Source organism: Callithrix jacchus, chromosome 19 (genome assembly GCF_049354715.1).
Source record: "Callithrix jacchus isolate 240 chromosome 19, calJac240_pri, whole genome shotgun sequence".
In the NCBI taxonomy this organism is placed as follows: domain Eukaryota; kingdom Metazoa; phylum Chordata; class Mammalia; order Primates; family Cebidae; genus Callithrix; species Callithrix jacchus.
Window position 1 is genome coordinate 5129097 of NC_133520.1, and position 11076 is coordinate 5140172.

Sequence of the window (11076 nt, forward strand, 5' to 3'; positions counted from 1 at the left end):
AGCCAAGATTGTGCCACTGTACTCTAGCCTGGGTGACAGAGCAAGAGTTCATCTCAAAAAAAAAAAAAAAAAAAAAAAAGATCCTAATGGATTTCTTAGGCTAATGGCCTGGGATGGGCCCTGGAAGGTTCCCAGCCCCCAAATTGTTTGCAAAAGGCAGAAGAAGAGGTGGGGCAGATTTGCCTGCACCTTGGGTACATATTTGTCCCCAGCCATGACTCACTTCCTTCTGGAACAGGGCCTCAGGTGAAATGTTTGCCTGCTCCACCTCCCTTAGTGCCTTATAACTCCCCTCCCAGTGGGGCGGGTGTCTGAGAGTACCGTGCAGGCCTGCCCTTCTGTCCACCCTACAGAGCCCACAGTCATGGCAGCCCAGGTGGCTGGTGTATCTAGGCAGCGGGCAGCCGCTCAAGGTCTTGGCTCCAACCAAAAGGCTGTCAAGTACTTGGGCCAGGATTTCAAGACCCTAAGGCAGCAGTGCTTGGACTCAGGGGTCCTATTTAAGGACCCTGAGTTCCCAGCGTGTCCATCAGCTTTGGGATACAAGGATCTTGGACCATGCTCCCCACAAACTCAAGGCATCATCTGGAAGCGGCCCACGGTAAGGAAGTGTGGGCTTGCTGTTCTGTTGAGTGACATGCAGGGTGGATGGGCCTTACCTCTGATCAGGAGGAACTGAGGGAGAAGTTGAGGCTGTGGGTCCTAAGTGTCTGGATCTCATAATTCAGACCCCTCCACCACCACCTTTTGAACTCTTTTTTTTTTTTTGAGACGGAGTCTCACTCTGTCACCCAGACTGGAGTGCAGTGGTACGATCACAGCCCACTGCAGCCTCAACCTTCCAGGGCTCAGGTGATTTTCCCACCTCAACCTCCCAAGTAGCTGGGATTACAGGCATGTGCCATCATACCTGGCTAATGTTTGTACTTTTTATAAAGACAGTGTTGTGCCGTATCCCAGGGTGGTCTTGAACTCCTGGAGCTCAAGCCATCTGCCCACCTTGGCCTCCCAAAGTGTTAGCATTACAGTTGTGAGCCACCACACCTGGCCTGAACTCTTGTTCAGAGGTAGTGAGGTACAGAGAGAAGAGCATGAATGAGCTTTGGAACCAGGAAAGTTAGATTTGAATCCTGGCTCTGCCTATGTTGTCTTGGGAAGGTAAACTCTGTGAGCCTTAGTTTTCTCAAATGTAAAATGGTGTTTACTGGCACCTGATTTCTCAGGGTTGGTATGAGAATTAGAGTTAAATCTCAGAGCATGGTGCCTGGAGCATAATAGATGCAGAATACATAGTTGTTATTATTGCATATGGTCCCTGGGCCAGTACACAATGGAACAGCTCAGTGCTGGATGCAGTCAGCCCCCTGGTAAATTGTGAAAGCATCGTTGCTGGAAGGTGCACAGTTGCTTAAAGTCATGAATTGACATTGAGTGGAGAGGGAGCTGTGGGTGCAGATGGAAGGCAGGGGCTCCTGGATGCAGTTGCCAGTTCTACCCACAGCTCAAGAACAAGGCATGGAGAACAGTCCTCCAAAAACCTAGGCCCATGATGACCTGTCACTACGCAACCCTTGTCAAGTGATTTAACCTCAAGGATGAGAACCACCTCCATACAGAGTGGTTGAGAACTGAGCTCATCCATACGAAGTGCTCTGTTCAGTGTCTGCCCTAACGGCGTCTCAGGAGAGGGGCTATGAAATGACCCGGGCACCTTTTGTCTTCTAAACCCTGATAGAGAAATCAAGTTATGGCTCCGATTTTCTTGGCAGTGGTTGAAAGGGAAGATAAAGGGAGAGTGCTACTTCTAAAATGGTCAAAATCACCGTCTAACCCCAGCTACCTCCACCCTTTTCGCTTTGATCCTGCTGATTTTATGTAACAGTTTTCATCTCTGAAAATAACTCCTTGGCCGTTGCTGCCCTGTCGCCCACTGTGGTCCATCTTCCCATCCCCCTCTGAAATCTATGGGTTGTCCTGGTATGTTGATAAAATCTGGATTGGGAGTCATGGTTATATATTCTGATTTCAAGAGTTGACAGCCACATTTCATTTCAATAGACAGATTTTTGAGCTTCTGTTTTGTTCCAGGCATGGGCTCTGCACTGATCGGGAAGGTGGTCAGGGAGAGACTGAGCAGTGGGCTGTAGTCTCAGCTCTGATGGAAAGTGTAGGGAGACACAGGTGTGAGTAAAGGACTGACGCCCAAGTCAGAATGAAGTAAGAACTCTACAGAGGCATGAATGATGGGCCATGGGAACCGGGGTTGTCACCCCTGGGTGGCGAAAAGCCTTAGGGAAGGGTGCCATTGCAGATCCCAAGGGTTTGGGAGGGGAAGGAGGGGGAGAAAATTTTCCTTTGAGACCAAAGTCAGGTCTCAGTTAACCTTTGCTTAGTTTTTCTCCTGTCTTTGAAATCCTTAGAGCCCTTACCTCCTTAACCACATAGCCTGTTCTTCCCCAAAGCACGTCTTCCCCTGTTCTCGTGGTCTGTGGCAATGCGGTCATCGTAGACTGGATGTGTTCATTTGTGTCTGTCAATGGCGGAAGTAAAATTCAGAGCATGAGGCAGTGGAGCCCGGGTAATGGGGAAGGTGAAACTGAAGGACGCCTCTGTGGAGTTTTCAAGTGTGTGTTGAGTAAATAAATGTCAAGATTTAACTTCTATCCCTAATCATCAGTGAAAAATTATCACACAGCTGCTTTTGGCCAGGCTCATGCTCACACACCACAAGGGTGTGCTAGAGGATGCACACTTATCCTTCAACATCTTACAGATTATGAATAGACTCTGGAATCAGTAAAGATTCTGCTCCTATCTCTGTCAGGGACATGCACTAAATCCTGAGAAAATTAGCCAGTTCCTAAATGCTTCATTGTTATTTTTTTCTCCCAAGAGGCCTCTCAGGGGTTTGCAAACTGATTGGGGTATCCAGAAATGTGGTGCATTATCAGTTCATTTGTTGCGTTTACTTATTTATTGTTAAATTGTGATGTGATACACATAACATAAAATTTACCATCGTAACCACTTTTACACGTAGAGATCAGTGGCATTAAGTACCTTCCCATTGCTGTGCAAGCATCACCACCCTCTATCACCAGAACGTTTTCTATCATGCAAAGCAGAAACTAAATACACATTTAAAAACTCCTCATTCCTTCTTTTGCCAATTTCTTCTTTCTTTTTCTTTCTTTCTATTTTTTTTTTTTTTTTAAACAGAATCTCATTTTGTTGCCTAGGCTGGAGTTCAGTGGCACGATCTCAGCTCACTGCAATCTCCGCCTCCCAAGTTCAAGTGATTCTCTTGCCTCAGCCTCTGGAGTAGCTGGGATTACAGGCACCTGCTACCAAGCCCAGCTAACTTTTTGTATTTTTAGCAGATCTGAAGTTTTACCATGTTGGTCAGGTGGGTCTTGAACTCCTGACCTCAAGTGATCTGCCCACCTTGGCCTCCCAAAGTGCTGGGATTACAGGTGTGAGCCATTGTGCTTGGCCCTTCCCCACAAGTTTTGACAAGCAGTGTTTTACTTTCTGTCTCCATGAATTTGACAGTGCTAGGTACCTGATATAAGTGGAATTATACAGCATTTGTCCTTTTGTGACTGGCATAGCTCACTTAGCATCATATCCTCAAGATTCATCCATGTGGTGGAATGTGCCAGATTTTCCTTCCTTTGGAAGGTTGAATAGTATTCTGCGGTGTGTGTAGACCGCATTTTGTTTATGCGTTCATCCATTACTGGTCTTCGGTTGCTTCCCTTTTGGCTGTCGTGAGTCACGCTGCTACAAACATGGGTATACAAGCTTCTCTTTGAGACCCTGCTTCCAATTCTTTTTGTTATATCCCCAAAAGAGATGAACCATGGCTGGATCATTTGATAGTTCTGTGTTCAAGCTTTTGAGGAACTGTCGTACTGCTTTATATAGTGGTCACGCCATTTTGCCTTCCCAGCAGCAGGGCACAGGTTCCTCTTTCTCCGCGTCCTTGCCAATGTTTGTTATTTTTTTTTCTGGAGATGAAGTTTTGCTCTTGCCACCCAGGCCCTAGTACGGTGGTGTGATCTTGGCTCACTGCAACCTCTGCCTCTTGGGTTTAAGTGATTCTCCTGCCTCAGCCTCTCCAGTAGCTGGGATTACAGACACCCACCACCATGCCCAGCTAATTTTTGTATTTTTAGTAGAGACGGGGTTTTGCCATGTTGGCCAGGCTGGTCTTGAACTCCTGACCTCAGGTGATCTACCCACCTTGGCTTCCCAAAGTGCTGATCTTATAGGTAGAGCCACCGCACCAGGCCATTTTCTGTTTTTCTGGTAGTAGCCATCCTAATGGTGTGAGGTGGTATCTCATTGTGGTTTTGATTTACATTTCTCTAAAGATCAGTGAGGTTGAGCATCTTTTCATCTGCTTATTGACCAATTTTAGAAACATCTATCCAAGTTCTTTGCCCATTTTTTTTCTTTAAAAAGGGTCTTACTCCGTTTCCCAGGCTGGGCTGCAGTGGCACAATCTCAGCTCACTGCAACCTCTGCCTCCTGGATTCAAGTGATTCTCGTGCTTTAGCCTCCCAAGTAGCTGGGACCACAGGCTTCCACCACCATGTTAAGCTAATTTTTTGTATTTTTGGCAGAGTTGGGGGTTCACCCTATAGGCCAGGCTGGTTTCAAACTCCTGGTCTCAAGTGATCCACCTGCCTTGGCCTCCCAAAGTGTTGGGATTACAGGTGTGAGCACCACCCAGCCCCTTTGTCCATTTTTAATTGTGTTTGCTTTTTCATTTCATTGCTGCTTTTGAGGGTGATTTTGTACTTCTTCAGTGTTGGAGTGTTAAGTCAGCTGCCTAAATGTGACTCATATGATCCTCATTCCCACATAGACGTTAATTTCTACCTGCCTTTGGGGGAAAGGGGATGAGATGGGCTGAACATATATATACATACGTTTTTGTCCTCTCAATAATAAAGCAAAGCTTGATACTTGGATGTTTTCTGAAATCATACCATCTGACATTACTGCCCCTGCTGAGTCTTTTTTTTTTTTTTCCGAGACGGAGTTTCGCTCTTGTTACCCAGGCTGGAGTGCAATGGTACAATCTCGGCTCACTGCAACCTCCGCCTCCTGGGTTCAGGCAATTCTCCTGCCTCAGCCTCCTGAGTAGCTGGGATTACAGGCACACGCCACCACGCCCAGCTAATTTTTTATATTTTTAGTAGAGACGGGGTTTCACCATGTTGACCAGGATGGTCTCGATCTCTTGACCTCGTGATCCACCCGCCTCGGCCTCCCAAAGTGCTGGGATTACAGGCTTGAGCCACCGCGCCCGGTCTTCTCTCCTATTCTTAAGCAATTGAACAAATATTTGCTTGAGCTCTTGTCCCAAGGGTTTCATGACAAATTTGCCCAGAGGAAGGTCTCAAGGTCAAGCATGGGTTCTCAGGATGAGTTTTTGGTTATTCACAATCCTGAGGCCATTTGGGGTTGGGTGAGAGCAGCAGTCCTATCACAAACAGCATGGTCGGCCATGCAGTATCAGCGGGTATTGTCAGCAGGTACATTTTTGCATCCTTATTTTCTGGCTTCCCCTCTGTGCTTGGTCAATGCCCAGCCCAGGTCCCGTGGTTGAGGAATGCCCAGCACGAGTGGGCCCTGGTACAGCGCAGTCAATGATATTCTTCCCTGAAGGGTCCACTTTTTGGCAATTAAGAGGTTTATTGATCTTAAGGAGAAATACAGCAAGACAGCAGTGAGGTGATGTCAGCTGCACCGTAAGGACCCAATTTAAGGGAAATGTCAAGGGGATGAATTGTTAGGAAGTCAGCACAAGGAGGAGGGTGAGAGGCCTCAGCTTGGGGCTTCCTCTCTTCCTTCAGCTGCTACATCTTGGATTAGTGAATCTGGAGTTTGCAGTTCAGCCATGATTTATTGCATGCTGGTCGTGTTCAGGTGCTGGAGACGGGTCTTTGTGGAGCTTTGTCTCATCAGGGAGAGACATATGGACAAGTGGACAGCCACCAGGCAACAGAGTGGTTACGAGCATAGGCGTGTTAGGTGGATCAGGTTTCTGGTCCCCTCTGCACCATTTGCTAGCTGAGGAACCATGGCGAAGTTACCAACCATCCAAAGACTCAGTTTCTTCATCCATAAAATGGGTATAAGAATATCACCCACTTCACTGTTTTTTGGGAGGCTTGGGTTATTGGGAGGCTTGAATGGGAAAATTAGCTATTACTACAAGACAGACTATCCAGAGGATGAAAGAAATGGAAATATGAACACAATGTGTGAGTTCAGGGGAAGAAGCAGTTAAATTTGACAGTGGAATTGGGGCAGGTTAATGACTGGAGGCATTTGAGTTGGGCTTGTTGGTGGAAGAGAATCAGGAGAGAGACTGAGGAGAAGCACAGGTGTGGGCAGAGGTAGCGAGTTGTGGCCGTGCATCAGGAGCAAGTGTATTCAGAGGAAGATGGGAGTCCGTTGTGAGAATCACTCACTGTGGGAAAATGGCAGATGAAGCTGGAACCATCCAATGGGGCCATATCATAGAGGGACAGAAGCACTGGGCCAAGCAATGTGGTTATACTTGAGGGTGATGATGATGAAGATGGCAGCATCCCTGGGGGCTCTAAAAGTGCATAACCAGAGCTTGTGAAGTGCAAACCCAAACTATCAGACGTGGCTAACGCTGTAGGAGAGCAGCGTGGCCCAGTAACCATCATCACTTAGAAAGTGTGGGTTTCAGTCACGTTGGATTCCTGGGTTCAGCCTTGGATTCCTGACTGATAAGCCCAGTCATCAGAGGCTGATCCTGACTTAGAGTAGTTTGTGTTTATGGAGTGTTTTGAGATCCTTGCTTGAGCAACAGAAAACGGTATTGCTAAAAAGACATGATTGTTATTATATAAACATGGAAATATAAAAAAGGATTCCCAGTGTGGGTAGGTGGAGCCTGCCTCTTCACAGAAGTCTGCCTCGTTAAAACCTCTCTGACTGCCAGTGACTTTGTACCTCTGATCTGTGTTTCCACAGGAACTTCATAATGGAGAGGAGACTTGGGGAAAGTTCTTTGGGGATCACCGTGAGATGGAATATCCTTGCAAAGCTGGGGACCTTTTTCTTTTTCTTTCTTTCTTTTTTTTTTGAGACAGAATTTCACTCCATCAGTCACCCAGGCTGGAGTGCAGTGGCACAATCTCAGCTCACTGCAACCTCTGCCTCCTGGTTTCAAACTATTTTATGCCTCAGCCTCCTGAGTAGCTGGGATTACAGGCGCACACCACCATAACCGGCTAGTTTTTTGTTTTTTTGTTGTTTTTTTGTAGAGCCATATTTCACTATGTTGGCCAGGCTGGTCTTGAACTCCTGACCTCGAACGATCAGCCCACCTTGGCCTCCCAAAGTGCTGGAATTACAGGTGTGAATCACTGTGCCTAGCCCAAAGCTGAGGACTTTTTGTGGTATCCGAAAGATTCATGCAACATATTAGTTATGGCATTTCTTGGTGTTTTTTTTTCTGGAGGGAGCATTTTTGAATTATACTGAGTATCACTTCGTAAAATGGACATTCCATCTACCTACAAACCACTCAGCACTATTCTGTATATTTTACTTTCAAGTGTCTGTAGCCTTTTCCCATCACTCTTCCAACCAGAACTCAAAATTTTAGCAGAGCTTGGGAGGTCTATTAGATATGAATCTAATGAAATTCTATCTCATGAGCAATGTGACACAGGCAATTGAAGATACAGCTGAGGGAGTTATATTGGAAGCATCGGCATATGCTGCAGTTAATAGTTGAAGCCATGGGGTTGAATGATGTCACCGAGAGAGAACACTTGGTGGGGTTACTGCTGTATGAAATGGGATAATCTCAGAGGGCTGAGGACCAAGGGCCAGGGTTTCTCTGATACTTAGGGGTAAGCACAGTAGGGGAATGCACAAAGGAGACTGAGGAGAAGTGCTCAGAGACTTGAAGAGAAAATGAAGCATGAGGAGGGTGTGGAAGTGAAAGGAGCAGAGTTTCAGAGAGGGAACAGCCAATGGTACCAAATGCATAGAGAAGTTCGTTATTGGTGGTGACTTGGGAGAGAGGAGTTTCATGGAGCTATGCAGGTAGAAGTCAGATTTCAGGATGCTGGCGGATGAGTGGAGGATGAAGAACAGGAACCTATTTATTTATCTATCTATTTATTTATTTATTTTTTGAGACAGGGTCTCACTCTGTCGCCCAGGTTGGAGTGCAGTAGTGCAATCTTGGCTCACTGCAACTTCTGCCTCCTGGGTTCAAGTGATTCTCCTGCTTCAGCCTCTTGAATAGCTGGGACTACAGGTGCCTGCCACCATGTCTGGCTAATTTTTGTATTTTTAGTAGAGACAGCGTTTTGTCATGTTGGCCAAGCTGGTCTCGAACCCCTGGCTTCAGGTGATCCACCCGCCTTGGCCTCCCAAGGTGCTGGGATTACAGGCATGAGCCACGGTGCCCAGCCAAGAACCTATTTTAAGAGCGTTTTTAAGAAAAGAGATTCTTTCAAACCCCTATTGAGTGTACTGTCTTTTCTTCCCTCTTGATGATGCAACCTTTTCCTTCTTTTTTTTGAGACGGAGTTTCGCTCTTGTTACCCAGGTTGGAGTGCAATGGCATTATCTCAGTTCACCGCAACCTCCGCCTCCTGGGTTCAAGCAATTCTCCCGCCTCAGTCTCCTGAGTACCTGGGATTACAGGCACGTGCCACCATGCCCAGCTAATTTTTTGTATTTTTAGTAGAGACGGGGTTTCACCATGTTGACCAGAATGGTCTCGATCTCTTGACCTCGTGATCCACCCACCTCAGCCTCCCAAAGTGCTGGGATTACAGGCGTGAGCCACTGCATCCGGCCTCCTTCTTTATTTTTAAAAACAACATTTAAATTAAAATTCTTTTTCTTTTTACTTATTACTCTTTCAGAACTCTCTGCCTTTTATTTGCCGAAATATGACTGCCTGGAGACTGGGAGCTCTTGAGTACCCGGGGTGAATGTTTGCAGCTCCACATTTTTAGAACACCCAGATTGGTTGGTGCTACTTTTCTCTTTAAGTTGCTACCAGAGATTGCAAAAGATTGAAAAGGAAGAAACAAACAAAAAACGAAAGGTCCATCACTAGAGGACCTTTATTTACAAATAAATAAATAGCAACAAAATAAATGAGCTAAATAACTTGTGATACTTTTGATGAAATTACAAAGTTCTCTATGTAAGAAAAGATGCATGTGGAAGACATATGTGATAAAAATGTGTATATGTATATAAATGTGCTTTTATATCTGAAGACAGTTTCTGGAGGTAACCCTTAAGAAATGTTACCAGCGTGGACTCCGAGGCGGAAGGGATTTTGGGTTTGACACCATTATTTATTGTCAGGTTTTTTTCCTCATGTTCATGTCTTAATTTTTCAATGAAAAACAGGTCGATAATTTTTTTAAGACTTGAAAAAAAAATCAGCCCAGAGGAGCTGTTTCTGCCATGTTGGCAGGAGCCGGCAGCTTACATAGGTTATAACCTCCACTTGGGAGGCTCCACCTCACACAACAGAATCCCAGATTCCCCACTGCCAGCGCCATCCAGACCCCGTGCGTCCGCCCTCAGCCCACCCTCCTGCTTCCTGGTCCTTTTGATCTGCCATTTCTTCACCCCTATGAAGTAAGAACGAAATGATTTTCTCTCTTTGTGGCCAGACTTTGATGTAGTGCAGCCCGGGATGCCTCCGATTAAACGTAGGCTGACTTCTGTTTTGTCCCTTGAGGTCCCGCCCTTCTCCCCTAGCAGTTTGGCTGGTGAACAGGTAGACCCATCTCTTCTTTGGGAACCAATACATGGGCTGCTCCTGCATCCTACCTTTCTGATGGACAGGCATCATCTCCCTCCCACTAAGTCGTGCAGCCGTAGTCCCTGTTGGGCCCTTCTCATTTTTCTCTCTTTGTGTTTTTTCTCCTTTCATGGATATAGCCTACATTCTATTATTACGCACTAGCCTTTTTTCTCTGACTTTTTCATAATGTCAATCTTGGTTTCCTATATAGACCAAACACACCTTGAGATCAAGAGCTAGATGGTTTATTTTTTTCCTTTCTTCATTTCACCATGTTTCTCTCTTTCCCCTGCCTGCCATGGTTCAAAGGGTACTGGATACAGGACAGGCACTCAAAAAATCCTTGCAGGGTAAACAAAGAAAGGATGACAAAAGCATGTGTCATTCCCCAACAGAGCGCCAGGGCCATGAGATTGCCTATAGGCAGATGCCAGTTGAGATAGGTGAGTGCAGGAAGTGCAGGTCAGGTGTGTGGATGTATCAGCGATGAGTTCTCATCTCAGGATACATGGTACTTCTGACACCTCAGCATGTCTATCAGCACATGGGATCATTACCATTCAGTCAAGACTTTAACAAGTGCCTACAGGGCTCACAGCAGTTTGCTAAATATTCTTCTAATCTCTCTATGTAAATAGGGGTGTTGTCTGAATGGTGAGATCATTTTTCATCACATATTATCTCAGCCTTTGCCTTTATCCTACCTCTCTGCTCCTCACCCCAAACCTTTTCACACCCACGCTCCTACACCACACATCGAGTACTAAAACACTAGTCCTGGCTGGGGGCAGTGGCTCACACCTGTAATCCCAGCACTTTGGGAGGCCGAGGCGGGTGGATTACTTGAAGTCAGGAGTTTGAGACCAGCCTGGCCAACATGGTGAAATCCTGTATCTACTAAAAATACAAAACAAAAAAATTAGCTGGCTGTGGTGTTGGATACCTGTATCCCAGCTACTTGGTGAGCTGAGGCAGGAGAATCACTTGAACCTGGGAGGCAGAGGTAAAGTGAGTCAAGATCACACTACTGCACTCCAGCCTGGGCAACAGAGTAAGACTCTGTCTCAAAAAAAAATAATAATCAATAAATAAATAAAAAATGAAAACACTATTCCTGGCAGGGGCTCTGGACTCCAGCTCCTGCTCTGTTCACCCTTGGTTGTGTGACTGTGGGCAGGGCTCCTTCCTTCTCTGGGCTTTAGAGTCCTCAGCAATAAAATGATGTGATGGGCAGG

The 11076-nt window shown here is 46.1% G+C and overlaps 1 protein-coding gene across 1 annotated transcript in view; it reads left to right on the forward strand.

The window, feature by feature from the left end:
- The first annotated feature begins 309 nt into the window (after nucleotides 1-309).
- Nucleotides 310-11076, forward strand: part of CAPN8 (calpain 8) — a 72689-nt gene continuing 61922 nt past the window's right edge. Inside the window, exon 1 of the mRNA XM_035280675.3 lies at nucleotides 310-601. Coding sequence (XP_035136566.1) covers nucleotides 365-601 — 237 coding nt within the window. The 5' untranslated portion in view covers nucleotides 310-364. The remainder of the gene's footprint in view (nucleotides 602-11076) is intronic.